We start from the raw sequence: 21,971 nt of genomic DNA on the forward strand, positions 1-21,971 counted from the left end.
CATACTTTGTCCTATCTGAGCAACTTCTGGACCTCGCCCTCTGGGAGCTATCTTGAATCCCAAAACTAGTCAAACTCAGAATTTTCCTTCCACAAAAAATTTAAGACAAGAGTTATTCAAAAAGACCTTTGATCTAAATTATTTGGTTAACAACAACATACTGGAGTAAAATGAATGTACATTCCAGAAAACACAAGTGTAATTCTAGTTCATAATATGGCATGAAAACAAGAAAATGGGTGAAAAATTGTAATTTATTGAAACTCAACTCAAAAAATATAAGATGCTGTAGTGTACAATATATTACACAAAGCACCCTCAGGTGCACATTCAAGTCAAGTAAGAACTCCATATCCCTTTCCCTAGCCCTCCCCCCCCGGGACCTTAATATTTGTTCCATATACAATCATGCACACTTAATTTGAAAAAGGAAGCCCCAGTATATTTTGATGTTATTAATTAGCACCAAACGAGTACAATTCCTTTTTTTTTTTTCCAGAAAAACAAAAACAAAACCCAATCAATAAACCAACTGGAGAGCTAATGGACTCAGCCAATACTGCTGACATAGATATTATACATTCATGTAAATACACAGGCTATTCTACCCTAAACAATGGTGTGGCTGGTTCTCAGCCTTTGTTCATGTTGGCAATTGTCTCCATGTTGCAGTGTTGGAGCCAATCTGTTTCTAAAACAAAATTGTTATTTAGGAACTTCCTACACAAAGCTCATCTGTCTTTTTTGTTGGAAACAAGTCTAAAATCGGTGTGGAAAACTTAGATCTTTCAAGGACAACCACTGGCCGAAGATAATGAAGCTGTTTTAAGGCAAGCTCTCCACAGTCTGTTAATGCTTTGTCCAATACAACCCTCAGGTTTTCCAAGGAAGGAACTGTTGTTGTTTCAGCAACTATTAAAGGTGGGATTGCAGTCAGGTTCTCATGAATTGCAGAATCACTGGAAGAATGAGGTATGTCAACTTCAGGGTCATTGTCATTGACCATGTTATTTGCCATAACACTCCCTGTTAAGTCACTACTGGGTGGTGAAGAATTACTTAATGTTAAGTGCTCTGAAGGCTCCCAATCATCAAAATCATCATCTTTCTCTTCACTCTCTTGAATAAATTTCAGAAATGAAGATTCAAATCCCATAGGTTTATAAGTCTTCAAATCAAATGACCTGGGCTGTGAATGCTTCCTAAAATTCTCTTTTGAGACATGGACTGAATTTTTTACAGTGTTTTCTTGCCCTGAATTATGCTGCCCAGTTTCTGAGTCTTTGATCCTTGGTAAAGGCAGCTGAAAATTTGTAAAGTAAGTCCCACTTTCAGTCCCATTGGGATTGGGTATGGAATTTTCTATTTTACATGGAGATTGAATTATATTACATTGTTCTAAAGAAGTGGTTTCCGAATTATGGTTACACTTCAAAATTCCTCTATACAGCAGAGTGTCTGCATCAAACACTGGGGTGCTTTCTGCACACCCTTTTTGACCTCCATCCCTTTCACCTGGATGGGAAGAATCAGTTTTTTGGAGAGATGCATTACTGTCACCCAGGGAATGGCTGTGTTTTGCGTGCTCTGTTGCACAGTTTATACTTTCTTCTTTCTTTATACAGACTTCTTTTTTTATACAGGGCTCTGCTTCAGAGGGGGGCTCCTCCTTAATTTTGGTACCGTACTTAACACAAACAACAAGGTTCTCCATCTGTTGCTCTAAATAGGCACTACTCATCTGATGGGTACGTTTGTAATGCCTCACTATGCTGCTCTCCAACTTCACCACGGATAGGCAGCCTTGAACCATGCATGGGTACTGTGTATGCTCGGAATGCTCTACACACATATGGAGGGCTTCAGCTCTTGTTTTAAAACTTATTGGAGCTTTCTTTTCTTTAATTAAGCTACATTTTTTAGCTTTAGCACTAAATGACCGCCTGGCAGTCTGATGTTCGTGCCCCTGAGCTGTTTGACATACCTTTTCACTCCTTAGTAACCTTTCATTTGCTACTTTCTGGCTTCTGAACAGATCATCATAATAGTCCTTATGTCGGTAATATACATGTTGTGAGTAATTACTGCGGTGGGTGAAAATCTGGCCACAGCCATTAAGATCACAATGAATTTCATAATCTGAAGGTATTTCTCCTTCAATATTATGCTGCTCCATCAAGTGGTGTTTCAACTTGCTGAATGTATAAAAAACAGCAGGGCACTGAGGCTGGTTACAGGAAAACTTTGCTGCAGATTCAGCTTCAGAAAGTACTTTTGGTTCTTCCATATGATCAAGGTTGTGGGAGTCACTACAGTGCTTTGCAAGAGCTTTGGAACACAGGAAGCGTTTATTACATTCCTTATATTTGCAGGCAAATATCTTTTTACATTTTACAAGTTCCCTTTTGGTTCTTGCTTTGTCTTTTTCTAAACACAACTGTTCTTTGTTGTACTGATGTACCGTTCTATAATGACGAATCAAGCCTTTTAGATTGGTGAATGAGGAGTTGCAAGTTTTATGAATACAATGGAATGGTTTGTGGTATTTATTCAAAATATAGCACAGGTTTCCTTTAGCAACAGTTCGCCTGCTACCTCTTCCTTCTCTTCCTTCTTCTTCCCTATGACTGCCCATTGGTGATGAAATATCAGATGTTTTACTTTCTGTTTCTTCACAAGATGACTCCAGATCTGTTTCTGAACTGCATTCATCCTTTTTAGAATGGCAGTGTGGCTTCTCAGAGTTACTGGTGGGATTACCTCCAAGTTCTGCAGAACAATCACCTTGCAACCTGTCCACTGAACATGGGCCTTCGTGTTCACATTTTTCACTGTCTGACAGTTTTTGAGGCGCTCTGTCACTGCCAATTTGATGCTTATTTTTATAATGAATCCTAAGATGTGTTTTTCTTGTAAATGACCTTTGGCAAATGTGACACTGGAATGGGGAATACCGATGTTGAAACATGGTTAACTGAAGGACTTTTTCTTTTGAATAATTATGCTTTTTAAGATAATGCATTAACAAAGCCTCTCTGGTCACAAATTCATATTTGCATCCTTGAAGCTCGCAGAAAAAAGGCTTAGCGGCCAACTGAGCAAGGTATTGACTTGGCATGTTTTCATCTTGATTCTGAAAATTAAGGTCTGAGATAGCAGATGAGACCGACTGCAGAGACTTAGGACCACTGGATGGGTACCCCTGTAACGACCCTGAGAAAGTTCCATGTGCTATTGAGTTTTTCAAGCTTAAATGTTTCAAGCGCAACAGAAGCTCCAACATGGTGTCCTCTGTACATGGCCGTTTGGAAGCACAAATGGAGACTTCTGAGGAATAACCTTGATGTTCTCGTTTACATTTAGTATGAATACTGTGATCTAGACCTTCATCTGGGGAGTCACTGTTTGTATCTGAGCTGGGTTTAAGTTCTCCATCAAATTTTTCAGTTGTTTGATTATGTTCATTACCCAGACAAGGAAAGAGATCTTTTGTCTTTATCTTTTTGGGTTTGAAATGGTATGGATGAACCTTCCGTAGATGCTTCTGCATACCTCTTGCATTTTTGTAGGTAGACCCGCAGCCATCAAAACCACACGTAAACTTAGTCCCATCAAAACAAACTGCCATATTGGAGCATTTTTCTTTTAAATTGGAGGGCACAAATACTTTCTCATGAGATAATAATATATCCTGCATGGTTTCAGAGTGATCCAGTGTGTCAATTAACTCTTCATTCATTGATGCTGAAGAACTATGACTTAACTGATCACTGGAATTACTGTCACTGTTTTCTTTCAGGTTTTCTGCAGTTTCTGCATCTGTCTGCGAACTAGCTGATCCTGCACAGAAAAGAAGATCTTCAGGTAATTGTGACTTATCAGTTTGGTCAAGCAGATGGGACTGATCAACACAATCTTGCTTTTTAGCTGCTGCAGATTCTTCGAGTTTCACTGATTTCTTAATGTCTCCATTTGAACTTTCAACATTATGCATTGAGAGGTGATTCTGGTATTCAATTTTGGAATAATAAAACTTTTTACAGCCAAGAAAGTTGCATGTGTAAGATGCATCCCTAAAATGTTGTGCTTCATGGTGGTAAAGCTGCCCCAAGTCACTGAACACAATATTACAGCCATTTAATTCACATTTATAACGAAGATCATCATGTTTCTGTTTATGATTAAGTAGTTCATTCACTGATCCAAACCTAGCATAGCAATCTATAGATACACACATATAAGGTTGGGGACCACAATGCACTTGTTCATGCTCTCGCAGGTGAAAAGCAGACATGAAATGTCGTCGACAATAAGTACACTTCTCTCTTCTATTTTTCATATCCAAGTAATGCTTGGCATTTTCATCATTATTTTGGTGTTCAGCTTTAAGATGCACACTTAAATATTTAAACTGTTTAAACACACGGGAACAGTCTGTACCAGGGCATGGGTACAAATCTCTGTCTTGCAGGTGGCAATCTTCTAACTTGCTGAATGTGACATATTCATGAGACTCTCCTTTGGCTTGTTCATTCAACGACTGATTCTGCTCCAGGGTTGAAGAGGGGCTCTTGGGACAAACACCCTTTTGAGAACCTTTCAACAGTAATTTCTTTCTAGAGCGGTCCCTTCTGCTTGGTGGCATTTTAACATGTTCCATGACATGAGGAACAAATATTTCTTTTCTTTTGAACTTTTTAATACAAACTGGACAAGTGTAAATGCCATCTTCCATATGCATCTTAGAATGATGGAGAATCCTGGCCTCTATACATTCCCGCTTACATAACAAGCAGAAAAACTTGTACTGAAGCCACCTTTGGTATCTTTCAGATGAACCAATAGGCTTTTTGTCTCTTTTCTCCTTTTGCTGATCTGCTAAATCTCTTTTCCTATATTGTTTATCTTCTTTACCTTCATCATAGTCACTGAGAAAGGACTCTAAAACATCTGTATCATTGATAGACATTTCATAACCACTTAAATCATCATCAGAATCTGAGGCTTCTTGTCCTAGGAGTTGGTGGCAGTGTCGTTTTAAGGTTTTCCAGTCCCAAAATTCAGGATCAAAAGGCCAGTGGGCTTTTAAAGCTAATAGGAGCTCACATCGGAGAGAATTTGGAACAGGTGCATTTTCTTCATCAAATTTTTGATCTGGTTGCAAATACAATTCTTCCAACATATTAAATCCATCCAAACTGGGTTCAATTAAGAATTCTGTAAGCTGGCAGGCTCGTCTGACTTCTAAATCTTCTGGTAAAAGACAGGAAATTGTTTTACAAACGGAGGCCTTCATTTCCTCATCCTCACTTGATCTGAGTTGAAGAGCTCTGATACATAGTAAAATTGACACTCCAACACCAGCATCTTGTGCCTGTAAGAAAAGAGAGGAAAAGTCATTTTTTTCATATACAGAAAAATTATATTAAGTTCCATGGGTATTTCAGCTTCTCAAAACCTTTAGAGTTCTTAAATTTCACCTTAAATCTTCCTTAATGCAATCTATATTTAGATCCTTCTCATCTCAACATGTAAAGGACAGATTAGATGCTATAACCACAAGGCACCATATATTGAAGCAATCCTGATGGAATTTATCTATGTGCCAAAGTGCATAAACAATAAATGCATATGAATTTAAAGGAATGCAGGATAAATAAGTCAGTGGAGGATTCAAAGAAGAATGGTGGTAAGCCAGGTAAAATGATAGGGTTTAAAACAGGGAGAGGAAACAAAGGTATAGAAATGAATCTCAAAGTAAATTCAATGTAAGGAACTCCAGATATTATGAATACTTGAGTTTTTCAAAAACCCCAATTATCTGCTGAAAAAAAATTACTACTTTATAGTCACAGGTGTACTGAATCTCAGCTTTCCACAGAAAAATAAAAGAAATTAGAAAATATTTCTGTAACATCAGATCCTCACAAACAAGTAAAAACTGAGGAAGATTTGGCCACATGTGATAGGAGATTAATGTATACAGGGTAATATCTGAGAGGCTGAAATGAAATGTAAAAATAGCATGAGCAAAAAAAACAGGCTCATATGGCAGAGTGGCTTAAAATGCAGTAGCTGCAAGTATAGGGTTTTAGAAACAGACTTTGATGGCTTTTGAATCCCATTTCACTACAGGGATGAATTCTCAACTTCTTTAAGCCTCAGTTTCTTCATCAGTAAAATGGTAACAGGGTGGCAATATTAGATTCTCTTCTAGGGGCATCAGTAAGCCAAGCCACATCCCTATAATCCTAGCACTGATGGGGGATAGGAGGATCATGAGTTCCAGGCCAGACTGGGCTACATAGCAAGACCCTGTCTCAAAGAGGGGGCACAGGGGTATAGCTTAGTCGTACAGGACTTCCCTGAGGCCCTGGGTTCAATCATGAGCCCTGCAAAAAGAAAAGGAAAAAGAAAAAAAGAATATAAAATGATACAATGCTGGCACATAATAATTACAGTACTGGACAGAACACAATAAACAATTTGCTAAGCAATTATTTTGTGGTGGGCATCATTTTATATACTGGGAACATAAATAACTATACCCTTGAAACTAATTCTAAATAAACCTTTCTACAGACATTACCCTAATTAAGAAACCAAGGCTCAGGAGGTTATGGTGTTCAATGCTACCAACTAATAAGCAGAGCAGCAAGGATTTATATTGAAAACAATCTATTTCTAGAGCCACAGATCTCAACTATATACTATAGTGAGTACAATTTTTAGCTGACTTGGCTATATCCCATATGAGCTTGATACAATATGCCAACCCACTCTTGTTCTCTCAGCTTCCTCGTTTAAAACCCACCAATTTCTTCATGTCCACCAATTTCTTCAAAATTCAGCTCCATATTCCATATCCTGATTCTAATTTATTCACCACTCCTTTAGCCAGTAACTTCTTGGTAGATCTGTTCAGAATGTATAATGGTATTTCTAGTTATTTTTCTTTGGAAAGTGTTGTTAGTGATTTCACAAATTTTATCATCTCAACCAGATTAGGCTGTTTAAGAAAGAATGGGAAAAAATAAAAATAAAACAAAACAAAATAAAACAAAAAAACAGAAGAGGAAGGAGAAGAGGAGGAAGAAAGAAGAGGAGGAAGAAGAAGAAAAAAAGAAAGAATGGACATTTATTGCAGTTGGTCTCACAGGCTTCCAAAAGAAGTAACTGAGAACCTATGAATTCTTTCAAAATTTATTTTGACTTTCTCCAAGTCCCCTTGCTCATACTTATAAACGATAATCAGGCCAGGGATATAGCTCAGTGGTGCATGCCTGCCTGGCAAGCGGAAGGTCCTGAGTTCGATCCCTGGTACAAAAAAAAAAAAAAAAAAAGATAAATCTTGTATCACATCATGCTATTAAATCAAGAGGTCCATGGTCTAGCCCAGACAGCTTATGAGTCACATATCTCTAATTTTCAGGTCCTTTATTACTAAGGAGAAGTGTTTCCCAAAATAGTAGTGCTATTTTGATACATGATATGTTTCATCAAAAAGGGTTGCATGGCCATACAAGCTGGATTCAAGATGATCCTCCTCCTTACATCTTCTACTTCAAAACATAACGACATCTATATTCATTCTGCCACAATAATTTTAGTTTTGAGATATACCCAGAATTCTCAAATCATCCCTTTCTCTTAGGACTTTCTTACGTCACAGATTCAAAGTCAAATAGCTCTAAGAACCTTTAAGTGATGATCTAGTTTAAGCTATTTATAGAAAACCAAAGGCCAGGGCCAAGGATTTAGCTCAATGGCCTGCCTCGCAAACGCAAGGTCCTAAGTTCGATCCCTGGTACCAAAGAAAGAAAAAAAAAAAGAAAGAAAAAGAAGAAAAGAAAACTAAAGGCCAGAAAATAAAAGAAGCGCTAATAAGGACCTTTCCATGATATCTGATTGTCTACTGCAAAGACCAAATGCCAACACAGGTTCTTCAGTATCATTAATCTTATCCATCCCGAGTTATTACTAGTTATTTCCCTAAGTCTTTTCCCTTTTTCTACAAAAACAGAACACCTGATTTTACAAAGTCACCTGTAATAACGAACATACCTGCTAGGCATTCTGGAAGCTACAGGTGGCAGCATGTATGTGTCTTTGGGAAAGTTGGAAAATGGTATGCCATAATATGGTTTGCCCTCCCCTACCTCTTCCTTCTTGCTATCTGGAATGGAAACATTATATCTAGGATTGGAATAGGTGGGTCTTAGAACTGAAAAGAAAGCTATGTGTTGGTGGCATATAAAAGGAACCTGGATTCCTGATGTGAAGCCCCTAAAGCAAACTACATTCCTGTATGAAAAAGAAAGAAACCTCTATCTAGTTTGGGCCACTATTATTGTATATCAGCCATTTACAATAGAACCAGATGCTAGCTGATGCAGATATAATCTCTCTCTCTCTAAGAGCTGGAGTTTCAATTCATTTATTTTTTTGTGATAGTGGGATTAAACTCACGCAGGTTTGTGAATGCTAAGCAAGCACTCTACCACGGTGCTATAACCCCAGCTCTAAAAATAGTCTTATTAACTGAACTTACTGTCTTCCTGCCTCTGCCTATCAAGTAGCTGGAATCACAGGCATGTACCACTTGTTTATGTTTCTGAGATGAGGCCTTATTATGTTGTCCAGGCTGGCCTTACAATTGATATCTTCTTGCCTCAGCCTCTGAGTAGTGGGGTTATAGGTGTAAGCCACCCCACAGCTTGGAGTCTCAATTTGAAAGGGATTCTACACTGCCCTCCCCCCTCTTACCAGTTCGTATTTCTCATACCCTTCAGGGTAAATATGAGTCAGGACTATAGCAGAAAGTGCCCTAGACACTAGTGAAGACAAATAACTGATTGTGTAGGTGGACAGAAAATTCCCTGGCTGGTTTCAGAAACCCACTGTCTCTAACCATCTTTTTTTTTTTTTTGTACCAGGCATCAAACTTGGGACCCTGCGCTTGCAAGGCAGGCGCTGGAACCACTGAGCTAAATCCCCAGGCCCTTGTCTCTAACCATCTTGCAGCTTTTCCATTTTCTGGGGTTCTTTATGGTAAACAGAATTCTGAAGTGACCAATTCCTACTGACTCACCTTTATATAACATCTTCCACTTGAGTGTGGTTTGACTCTGTAACACTCTTGCTATTAAGTTGTGGTGAAAGGGATTTTGCAGATGAATTAAAGTTCCAAATCAGTTGTCCTTATGATAGGCAGGTTATACAGGTGTGCCTGAGCTAATCACCCAAACCCTTTAAATCTAGGTCTAGAAATCAGAGATAGAGGGCATCAGATCCAAAGCACAAGAAGGATATCTGTGTCTTTGGTGCTTGAAAATAAGAGGCAAGGAATGAGGGTAGCTTCCCCTAGCCCAGAATAGACTTTGACTGACACCCATCACCAAGAAAACAAGAGACAGGAATCCTACAACCACAAGGAACTGAATTGAAATCTGTCAACAAGAAGAATAAGCTTAGAAGTAGATTTTCCAGAAAGCCTCCAATGAGATCCTACCTTGGCCAAAACTTTGATTTTATCCTAGGATACTAAGAGCAGAGAATCTGGCCACATTGTGCTGGATTTCTGATCTACAAAACTGGGAGCTAATAAAAAATAGGGATTGTTTCAAGTACTAAGCTTGTTGTATTTTGTTATGCAGTGGCAGAAAGTTAATATCTATGTTAAAGATTTAAAACCAAAATTCTTTAAAAGTCAGCTGTATAACTACTTTTTAAATCAAAGCCAGTTCTATAGTTGTTTAAAACTTTTTTTCTGTGACAAGAAACATAACAGTGACTAGAAAAAATTTTCTCCTAACTTGTTTGGAAACCAATTTGTTTCTGGTATCTTTTTTACCCTTTCTTTTCTTCAGTTAAGACTAGACTAACATATTTTAAAGCATAAATAAAGGATCTCAAAGATATAGCTGTGGCTTGACTTTAATAAAAACTATCCTTGGATGTTATCAAATAAGTAATACAATAGAACATAACCTACAGATGTGGGCATATGGAAAGCTCAGTCATAAAGACATAAAAAGAAAGTACAGCAGAGCATATGACTCACCCCAAACCTCGATATGGATGAACTCAAAGAATAAAGTTTTATATATGGCACTTCATTTCATTTTAAGGTATATACACTTCGTGAAACTATCTAACTTGTAATATACTCTATTACTCTAAAATGTAATAAAGGTACTACTCTGCTGCTGATGACCTAAAAACATGACTAAATTTTTTTCATCTATAATCACTACATTAATTTGCAAGCAAATATGCCTGTATAAAGTATAGAACACCATTCTAGGAAAAGATACAGGGTGGTTAAAATGACAAAAAATGTAATCGTCCCTCCCCCACAGAGGAGATGGTCTTCACTTTACTACTTTCCGTTCACCACAATCAGCACAGAAAGCATAGTAAGTTACTCACTTCAGTTTGTATAACTCTAATCAGGCAAAACAAATGCTGCTGTGTTTTAGCTATGACACCAAACTGCCGACAGCGCTCCAAAAAAGTATCTAAAGAAGGGTCAATTCTTCTTTGCAGTTTACTCCAAAAGAGAGTCAGCTCCCTACGAAGAAAAATGATTGTTAAAACAGTTAGAGCAATTGGAATTTGTGGTAGCACTCCTGAGAAACCCATTTTTTGGTTTATGAAAGTTGACACAATATACAATAAAACTAGATGAAAAGCTGTCTGCATATATTCACTACTGCCTTATCCCAAACTGGTAACATTGTTAAGAATCTTCCCTGAAAATAAGGAGTTCTCCCTGAAAATTGTGATTTCTTTCTTCTTTGTGTCTGGAGAGTAACAAAACAATGAAAGATCACTTCTCTTTTTTTTTTTTGGTACCAGGGATCGAACTCGGGTACTTGCACTTGTGCAGCAGGCGGCGAAACCACTGAGCTAAATCTCCGACCCAAGATCACTTCTCTTATGACACTGTGAAAACACTTTTTTTTTTTTGACACAGTCTCATTAAGTATCCCAGACAGGTCTCAAACTTGTTGTAATCCTACCTCAGGCTCTCAAGTGCTGGGATCACAGGTCTGAGCCACCAGGCCCTACAGAAAAAACTTATTTAGATCCCTCCTTGTTCTAATAGGTTTTGTTCTTTACATTTGTAATTAATTAAAACTGAATGAATTCAAATCCTGTCCTACTGGCAAGCATCATTAGACATTACTATACTATCAATGAAATCTACAAAGCTAATAAATATTCTAATGGCACACTTCTACATATTTCTATAGGCCCAGACCTTTCCTGATTTAAAATGTCATGCATCATGCCACTTAGGCTTGCATTTTGGAACATTTAAATACTAATAAAACAAGTAACACTCCTGAAAATGGCTAAAATACAAGCATCTCATGAATACTCATTATGGAAACAAATGCTTAATGGTGGGTGTGGTTGTGCACACCTGTAGTCTCAGCACTCTGGGACAGTGAAGCAGGTGGATCCCAAGTTTCAGCCCAGCATGGGCAACTTAGCAAGATCCTGTCTCAAAAAACAGAAAAGCAGAGCCGGGGATTTAGCTCAGTGGTTCCACCACCTGCCCCAAAAGCACAAGGACCCGAGTTCGATCCCCAGTACCAAAACAAAAACAAAAACAAAAAACAGAAAAGAGGGCCTGGGATTTAGCTCAGTGGTTCTGCCACCTGCCTCACAAGCACAAGGTCCTGAGTTCAATCCTTGGTACCAAGAAAAAAACCAGAAAAGGTGCTAGCGATGTTACCTCCATAGAAAAGTCCTAGGTTCCTCAGTAGAAAAAACAAACAAACAAACAAAAAATACAAAATAAAAAGGCCTAAAAAACCCCTCAAGTATTCAAGCAAAAGTACTAGAAAGTGAAAAACAAACCAAAAAAACTGCCAGGGATAGAAATGCTAATGTTAATGTGGATTGTGAATCCAAGGAAAGCTAATAGCAAAACAAAAGAGGATATGATCAGTTTTTTAAAAAAGGAAAAAAGGCAGCTCTGACGTACAATCTCAGTGGAGGCTATTTCTTCAGTGTTTTTCATTAAAACGCTCAGACCGTTTTTAGGAAGCTGAATACAAAGCCAAGGCTTTAAAAATGAAATTTAGGGATGAGAGTGGGGGTACCAGGACTTCACGCATGGTAAACAACTGCTCTGGCGCAGCTTACATCCCTCAGTTCCCTCAAAATTATTTTTATTTAATAGACTGAAAAGAAACATATTTAATTAAACTTGCTTCTTACATTGCCTAAGAGGTAACTGGGACTATTATAAGGTGAAATTCTTTATTTTTGGTTTTTTGAGACTTCCCTCTCTCGCTCTCTATGCAGTTTAGGCTGGCCTTGAACTCATGGTGATTTTCCTGCCTTAGCCTCTGGCCTGCTGGGATTACAGGTGTGTGTGACCATGCCCTGCTAGGTGAAATTCTTAAGAATAAAACCTGCTTCAATGAGTGAAGTGAATATAGTGTTTCAAAAGAGTAAAGCTTATGATATCTAATAATGGCAAATCTGAGCTACAATGAATGAAATTAATTTAAAATGCCCCTAAATATCTGTCTTAACTTATTTGATGGGCACTGCTTTCCTAAGTAGAAGGGAAGAATGAGATGCCACCTTTGAAAATAGCCACCAGCCATGCAAGTTAGAATGACTGTTCATTTTTACTTCCATGAGACTATTTTTATTTATTTATTTTTTGAGACTACTTTATTCAGATATAACCATCTTATATATACAAACATTGGAGAACAGTGCAAAATTCTAAAGACCAAAGGAAATGATGAGTTACATGCTCAGAGATAAAAAAACAGTATTTGTTAAAATATGTTTATGAAATATATCCTACTGGAACAGAACAAAATTATCAAAGCCAAGCTAAATTCAATTATGATGACAAAAGGATAAACAATGTCAACTAAAATCCATTCACCAGGTGCAAGTTTAAAGTTAGGCAAATCTGCTAAAGTGTTAAAATTAAAAGGCTGATAAGTTAGGCCTTAAAATTTTTTTGAATAGAAGTAACTTAGGCCCCATGTATTATAACTACAAATAAACATAATCAAACAAAAGCATTTTATTATGTATTTGTATAAATGTTTGTACAGCCACAAATCAAGGATGTTAAATTACTATCACCCATATAAACATGATTGAAACCAAAGCAACCAGTATATTACTTGAGAGAATGCCAAGATTTAGTCACTTCAATCACAACTGAAACAGTCTACTGGATCATACATGTACTGGTATGAATTCTTCAGTTACTACAATGATTTAATTTTTTAAATGGATAACAATTAAAAATATGTTAAAAATAATTTCAATGGTATATATCTTCCAATGCTTAGATAGATGATCTACTATATCTTCAAATAACTCCACTGTCCAGCTCAAGTCAAGTTATATACAAATTTATTAAAAACTAGAAAGGAAATTTAGTTCTATTTATAGTAGGAAATACATTTGGCAGAGATGGAGCTATCAAGCAAGAAGGTTAAACAACTCTTTCTACATAACAACATAAGTCCAGTTAACATATCACATTGAAATTCAGAATTTAGGTATTTTAGAAATGAAGCAAAGAAAACTCTGTGGAATTAAAGAATGATCATCCCCTAAAGAAAGTTAGTATAACAGTACTTATTTCTTACACTCTCTTTTTTCCTACAAAATTTAGATAAACAAAAATAGATACGTTAGGTGTGGTAGTGCAAGTCTGTAATCCCAGCACTCGGAGGTTGAGACAGGAGGAGAGCCAAAGGGTTCAAGACCAGTGAGGCTTACATAATGAATTCAAGGCCAGCCCAGATTTCATAGTGAGGTCTGGTTTCAAAAAAACCAAGCACAATGTACAAACAAAAACAGAAAGCACAAACAAACACCAAATGCTGAACTCTGTCAGGTGCTGGGGATAAAACATGTAAATACATCTTAAGAAACAAAATGTTCACAGCATACAAAATTTAAGCTCAGAGATGTTACAGAAAGCAAAGGCTAGACTTCAACTGTCATAATTTATTTTTAAAGTAGCATCAGTAATTACGCATTTGATACATATATCACCTCATTCAAAATAGTTACCTTTTTCACTGGCTGGTTATTTTATTAACATTGACAGACATTTATAGAGAATTAACTCCCTTAGTGTTTCTTTGGTATTTTTCAGAAAGCCAAAAATCTTTTGGGGCTAGGGTTAATGAATAAGCTAAGTGCTGTGCCTTTGAAGAACAATAACATGGCGATCACTATAAAGTGTTTAATGTTCTAGTTGATAGTTACATAGTCTACATTTCGCATACTATCTTCCATAAATAAATTCTAGTGAATGTGCTTATAAGTATGTTGATTGCTTTTATCATGGTATTTCAGTTTTGTCACGTTTTTTACAATCTTGATACTTGTCTCATGAAAAAAATGCTTTAAAAATTTTCTAAACAAATACTCCTTATGTTCCACTATCTGAACTGTTACAAAAAAAAAAATCTCTGGCATAACAAAACAATCCATCCTATTTGAACAAAATTTCTTGGATTAATTTAATAAAAATTCATGGGCCAGGGATTTACCATATTTGGGGTGGGGCTAACCAGGGATCGAACTCAGGACCTTGCGCTTATCAGACAGGCAGCGGCACCAATGAGCTAAATCCCTGGCCGGGGATTTAGTTCAGTGGTTTTGCCGCCTGCTGCACAAGCACAAGGTCCTGAGTTTGATCCCTGGTACCAAAAAAAAATTGTAATAAAATTCTATTAAATTCTAATAAAATTCATTGTTGTACATTAAGGCTATTCTAATACAACATCCAACTATTTAAAAAACGAAAACAAAACAAAAAAACAATGGCTGGGGATTTAGCTCAGTGGCACTGGGCCTGCCTGACAAGCATAAGGTCCTGAGTTCAATTCTCAGTACAAAAAAAAAAGTCTTTGAAAACAAGGGATTTTTAAAAAAATCACATTCTCTTTCTCCTTGAATTACTTGGAAACAGCTTGCTTTTTTTTGCTTTTTTTGAGACAGGCTCGTGCTATGTAGCACAGACTGACCTCAAACATGCAGCAATCCTACTGCCTCAGCCTCCTGAGTGCTGGAATTACAGGCATGCGCCACCATGCTTGGCCTGGAAGAACTTACTTTTTTTTTTTTTTTTTGGTACCGGGGATCGAACTCCAGTCCTTCTGCTTGTGCAGCAGGCAGCGAAACCACTGAGCTAAATCCCCGGCCTAAGAACTTACTTTTAACAGACTGTGAAGTGACTAAGATTTTCCTTCCTTTATTCACTATACCTCCTCAAGAGGCAAAAAAGAAAGCCCTGTTAATCTCTTTCTGCTGCAGGGTACAGGATTAATCTTATAGACACTATTTCTGTAACAGAATGGTAGCTGAATACAGGGAATTATAATAGAGAACATAGGAAAATTGTCAGGAAAATTTTAAGAATCGTGTGAATATATTTTTTAAAAACACTTATACTCTATATAAAACATTCCATATATTATTTGTTCTTTGCATTGAAAACTTCACTATTATTGGCAGATTGTTTCATTGTTGAAAACGAGATCAATTTAACAATATTGATCCTGAATATATGTTTTACTGAAGTTAGAATCTCTAGATTTTTTTTTTTTGGTACCAGGGATCGATCTCAGACCTTGCACTTGTGAGGCAGGCAGAGGAACCACTGAGCTAAATCCCTGGCCCTTCTAGATTTTTGATGATTAAAAAAAACTCTTCTATTTGATTTAGTGATCAAAATTACCACTGCTACTTAACAGTTCTTTTTTCTTTGGTTTCCTAAGAAAATGGCTATAATGGTTACTGCAAAATATATCTTAGCCCCCATCCCATCTCTTTTCCTACAGTAGACATAACTTTGCAATAGTGGACTATAGAAGACTATAATCTGAATTTTAGCCTGGGCCAAGAAAACGTAGGGTATAGAAGAAAAGCATTCAATTAGGACTGAAAAACCTTGGGCTTGGATCTCTGCTCTCTACCTTAGCCCTGAGACTTTGGGCAATCACAATTTCTCTGACTGACATGATCCTCTACTTCTTCATATATGCAGTGATTATTACAAAGATCACGTATGATAATTTACAGTACATAAATATTTCTATAGAAAATGGTAAGCACAAATATACTAACAAAGTGGAAATAATAAAACTATACAAATAGACATGGGGAGACCAATGGGGGTGAGGTGCATGAAAGACTTCACTATAAACAAAGTGCTGTTTCTAACTATAAGCCACCCTTAGGTTCAGAAATACTTAGGGATCTCTTAAGATTATGCAAACCCAATCCATTCATATTATTTCTTACCTGGTACCTCTCTAAAATATGCTGGTATACCCTGAACACCTTTCTCTAATATCCCACAGCATCATCCTTACTACTTATCTGATACCTATTGACAGTGTTACAGGTTTCTTGTGTATCAAGTTTGTTCTTTTGGCCTAAGTAGATCCAATACAGTTATAATTAAAGAATCACAGGTATACTTTTGTTTTCTTTCCCTTCTCTCTCCCTTTCTTTTTTTTCCTTGCCTTCCTCCCTTCCTTCTTGGTAATGAGGATTGAACCCAGGGTCTTCACACTTAGCTACATCCCCAACCCTTTATTATTATTTAAAATTTTGCGACAGAGTTGCACTAAATTGCCCAGGTGGGACTCGAACTTACAATCCTCCAGCCTCAGTTTCCCCAAATGCTGGTATTATAGGGATGTTAACTGAGCCTAACTTGTTTCTTTTTTAGCAACTACATATTCTGTAGGCAAACAAGATATAAACTAAAATCAAAACCAAAATAATGTCTATCAATGATACAGGATTGAAGCTGAAGAAGAGATTAGTATTCAAAAGGATGTTTCTTCTAGTGTAAATCTGACATAGAGACCAAGATAATTTCATCTTTTTCATTAGTGGGTTTCCAAATAGGAGAAGCAAATGACTACCAAAATACCAATAAACGTAAAGGGAAAATTCTAACATCAATTTGTTTTGTATGGGATGATTAAAAGGAACTTTTTGCCCTCTTGACTAGATTAAACTAGTAATATTTTTATTTAAATGATTTTGCTTAGAAGCAAGATTTTATTCATAGGACATTTAATTTGTTAAGATTTCAAATTTGAAAGAAAATAACATTTTACATAAACCCTAGATGCTATAATATCCACTGACAAACAAAGTGCACACAAACTAAATATACTTACCAAGAACAATATACGCTTGCAGTTTGGAGCTGCTGGGTAAGGTAAGTCGTACAAAGAACAAATGCTGTGTTATCCTGACCCTCAGATTCCAGATTACATATGATGTCTAGTACTTCCTTGCAGTCGACCTTTGCAATCTATCGAAAATGAGATGACTAAGTTAAAAAGAAAATGGTGACTTTTCTGTAAATTTTATTTAATGTGAAACTTCTTTATGATGTTTTCTATCTTTGATAACTGGTAAAGCAAGAATTAGAGGTTCATAATCTTCTACTGACTAACGGCTGAGTAGAATGGCACAAATATGTCATAAAAGTTCCATTACATTCTCAATATAAACATTTTGTACAGTTTCAAAAATTACTCATGAACATTACTACCACATAAATGAATAAAATTATGAACAATAACCTTAGGTTACTTCCACCTAAAGTATCATCTTTTTTGGGTTGTTTTCTTTTCCGTAATTTTACTCAGGTCATTCTAGTTATACACAGCAAAATACATGGGTTATAATAAGGTTGAAGGAGGCTACTTCAGAACCACTTTTAAATATAACTGCTATGTTAACATATCATTTTGTATAAGACTAATGAAAATGCCTCTTGTATAAATGAGTTTTTATGTTTTCAAGATGGGGTCTTATCTTGTTCCCCAGTCTAGTCTTTTTTTTTTTTTTTTTTTTTTTGTACCGGGGATCGAACTCGGGTCCTTGCTCTTGAGCAGCAGGCAGCAAAACCACTGAGCTAAATCCCCGGCCCTGCCCAGTCTAGTCTTGAACCTCTTCGCTCAAGTGATCCTCCTGTTTCAGTTTCCAGAACAGCTAGGACTTCAGGTATGTGCCAACATATCTGGATTATGAGTTTTGTAAACAATCAACATCCTTTTTAGAAACACAGCTTTTTCACTTATACTATTTAAATCTTTAAAAAGTAAAATAAGTCATGTGTGGTGCTGCACACTTGTAATTCCAGCACTTGGGAGGCTGAGCCAGGAGGATCTTGAGTTCAAGGCCAGCCAAGGTTATATAGTAAATTCCAGGACAGTTTGAAGTACATAGCAAGATCCTGTCTCAACTTAAAAAAAAAAAAAGCAAAGCAAAACTGGGCAAATCAGCCAAATATTCTGGAGTACTTTTTCTACACTAAAAAAATGTATAAAATAGGAGATTTTGGACCTTTAAAGATCCCTTCTCACTCTACCAATTCCTTGAAAAACAGAACATGAAGACTCTTGTGGGCATTATATTTACCAATTTACTATATTTGGAACCAAATATACAAAATAGGAGCACAAATATCATTTTCTCACAGAATTCTTTCCTAACTTGTAAGACCATCCTGTTAAGATCCCCATTTGTAACATTTACACAATTTAATTATTAGCTAAGTAACTTATTAGCACCTGTCTTCTCTGCTAGAATATAAAATCCACAAGGTAATGAGTTAATGAGTTAGGTACATTCTTCTTCAAAACTCAGCACTTATCACAGTATCCAGACAACACAGTAAATTGATGTTGATGAATGTTAAAAAAAAATTCAGGTTTAATCAGGGTAATAAGTTCATATTTACAAAGTGAACTTTATTATAAGTCTGTGTTTTATACTCACTTCAGGGTCAATGCAGTGACAGTACAGTGAAGTGGTTGAGAGCATTATTTTAACTCTGGAGTGCTGGGTAAGGTAAGTTCTAAATTTTACTATGTAGATTCCATCCCCATCCTTATAGCTAGACTGGCTATATGACCCTGGACAAGCTAGATAACTTCTCTGACTCAATTTCCTCATCTGTAAAATGCAGAAATAGAATCTCTCTCAGTTATTTTAAGAATGAATAAAATGTTTTAAAGAGATTGGCTTAGGACGCAATCTATAAGTGTCACTAAAAATTGTTTTCACAGGCCCTGGGGATTTAGCTCAGTGGTGCTGCCGCCTGCCTCATAAGCACAAGGTCCTGAGTTCGATCTTGATATCAAAAAAATAATACTGTTTTCATGGACTAGGGATGTGGTAGAGTGCTTGCCTACAATGTGCCAGGCCCTAGGTTCAATCTCTAGCACTGAAAGAGGAGAAGAGAAGTGTTCATAACATCTGCAAATCATAAAGAGAGACGGAAAAATAGAAAGTGAACCTTAAGAGTACCAGAATTTCAGGGCACTGTGGCACACACACCTGTAATTCCAGGACTCTGGAAGGCTGAGACAAGAGGATCATGAGATGAAGTGCAGTTTGGACAACTTAACAAGACCCTGTCTCAAAATTTAAAAGGTCTGTGGAGGTAGCTCAGTGTGAAGGACTTGGGTTCAATCCCCAGTACAGAAAGAAAAAAGAAAAAGAAACAAACAAACAAACAAGAAAGTTGGAACTGGGATATAATATGCACAAGGCCCTAGGTTTAATCCCCAGCTGCACCCGCTCCCCCAACTAGAAAGCATTTCAAAAGGTAACATCAGTCTCAGACAATGCCTCGATGCAAATTTTTATTTAATGAGAAAGCCTAAAACGTAAAGTTAAATTCCTTTTAGGGGAGAAAAAACCCCATCACGTCATGAAGATATAATTTTACAGATGCCTTCAATAATCATATCGTCACCCCTAGATGAATGAACTAGAAAGGTCATCCAGAGAGGAAATTCCCACCACATGGCCACTTGAAACTGCACGGATCCAAGGATCAAAAGTTCCACCACCTGTCATCCATGCAGTGCTACAGCTCCGAAAGAAAACCAACACTAAAACTCAAGTGTGGGCAGCAATAAAACATCTCCAAGCTGAGAAATGACATGAGATCTAAACTAGATCTATAACTTAGGGTGGAAATAATATACAACGTGCATTTCTAGAACATTTTTTATCCATTTCAAATAATGTGTATTGTATCTCTTTTATTGTTGTATCTGAACATGAGAAATGTGTAAGACTGGCAAGGTAGGCAATATTATTTCTACTTGACAAAAAAAAGAATCTCAGGAATCCCAGCACTCAGGAGGCTGAGGCAGGAAGATCACCACAAATTTGAGGCCAGCCTGGGTGATAGCCTGAACTGCCTAGTAAAACTCTTGTCTCAAAAATCTGGAAAATAAACTCTACTGAAAAAACCAGTAAACTACGAAAAATAATCTCATTTCTTGTAGGGAAGCCCTTATATTTTAAAGAAATAAAGTTCAGCCGGGGATTTAGCTCAGTGGTTTCGCCACCTGCTGTGCAAGTGCAAGGGCCGAGTTTGATGATCCCCGGTACCAAAAAAAAAGAAAGAAAGAAAGTTCAGAGATTATAGGCTTTCATCTTTTGGAAACAAAGTGGTAATAACAAAAGGGACAGAAGTAGTTTGGAAATATACATTTTAAGGAAAAATCCATTAACCTAAAGTTGAGCATAGCCTATAAACAGTACACAAAATCTTCCTTGCAGGAAATCCTGTAAGAAAACATCTCTGTTAAAATATATGTGTCTGGCAAAGCAGTGCTATTTACTAATATTTGCACTGTGTTTCATATTGGGGATATAAAAAAATCTGATTTTTGTTTTCATGTATATAACTGTTTAGTCAGGGACAATTAATAAAGAAGCAGGTATTAAGACTTACAAATTATATTAAAAGCTACATACAGGGAGAATATTTTAAAAATACTTTTGGTTGGATAACCTACCAAAATTTGGGGACGCAAAGAAGATGTTCTGGAAGCAGTGACATAACAAAATGAGAATTAGAGAATAAATAGGAATAATCCCAAAGAAAAGAAGTAAATGAGAAAAATGTTCTAGATGGAGAAAAACATATACAAGAGCATACTGGAGGAATGAAATATAATATTTCAGTATAGCTAAGGGTAACCCAGTAGTACTGCTGGAGTATGAAATCCATAGAGTTGCTAGAAGTGGGAGAACTTCTCCCCCCAGTATCTCAATACCACAGGGGTTGCTGGTAACTATACTCCTGGCACAAAGCCAATCAGTGCTTAACTTTCCTAAATAAAATTTAAACTCAACTTCCTCCAAACGTTATATATTTTCCAGGTAACCTGAAACACATACTGCTAGTTAGCACTTAATACTGTTGCTCATGCAGCACTTTAAGACAGAACTATATGGCCGGGCACGGTCGTGCATGTCTGTAATCCCAGCACTCGGGAGCCACAGACAGGAGGATTGTCAGAAGTTTGAGGCTTGCCTGGGCCATATAGTGAGTTCAAGGCCAGCCTGAACTACATAGCTAGACCCTCTCTGTCACACACACTCACACACACACACTCACACACACACTCTCTCACACACACACACACACACGGTAACAAAAAACTTATGTCTGATAATGAAATTTCAAAGAGGTCCATAACACTCATGGCATGGTACCTTACACTCATTTTTATTATCTATTAACGTGATTTTTTTTTTTACTTCCTCAAAGTTTCTACTGAGAAAGCAATACTAGTTTATATAGTTTTTTGGTTCCATTTGCCTTGTATATACTTAAATAAACAGTAACAAAAGAATATCCTGCTAAATTTCTAAGTCCTTTGAAAGCTGGTACCAGCTTCTATTTTTTTATCCCACTTAGCATCTGCTTTCGGATCTTCACATGACAAATAAACACTAATTAACATTTGCATAGGGCCCGGGATTTAGCTCAATGATTCCAGTGCATGCCTCCCAAGCGCAAGGTCCCGAGTTCAATCTCTGGTACCAAAAAAACCCATTTGCATAGTTTGAGCGAATCTCAGTATTATGCTACAAATATCTATTTCTTCTTAAATAGAGGAAAA

General features: G+C 36.9%; 1 protein-coding gene across 3 annotated transcripts in view; it reads right to left on the reverse strand.

Moving 5' to 3' along the window:
• Positions 1-236: 236 nt before the first annotated feature.
• The window catches only part of Rlf (RLF zinc finger), a 76,606-nt gene continuing 54,871 nt past the window's right edge, over positions 237-21,971 (reverse strand). For 2 of the 3 annotated variants that reach the window (XM_087215224.1, XM_087215225.1), the window contains 3 exons: positions 17,208-17,344; positions 10,432-10,573; positions 237-5,374 (listed from right to left, as the gene is read on the reverse strand). In XM_087215224.1, coding sequence (XP_087071350.1) covers positions 710-5,374; positions 10,432-10,573; positions 17,208-17,344 — 4,944 coding nt within the window. In that variant the 3' untranslated portion in view covers positions 237-709. Of the gene's footprint in view, positions 5,375-6,814; positions 6,918-10,431; positions 10,574-17,207; positions 17,345-21,971 lie in introns of those variants that run through there. The other variant, XM_087215226.1, reaches the window with a different exon arrangement.

Source organism: Heterocephalus glaber, unplaced genomic scaffold (genome assembly GCF_053883595.1).
Source record: "Heterocephalus glaber isolate CG9 unplaced genomic scaffold, H.glaber_assembly_v1.0 deba00001452, whole genome shotgun sequence".
NCBI classification, from domain to species: domain Eukaryota; kingdom Metazoa; phylum Chordata; class Mammalia; order Rodentia; family Bathyergidae; genus Heterocephalus; species Heterocephalus glaber.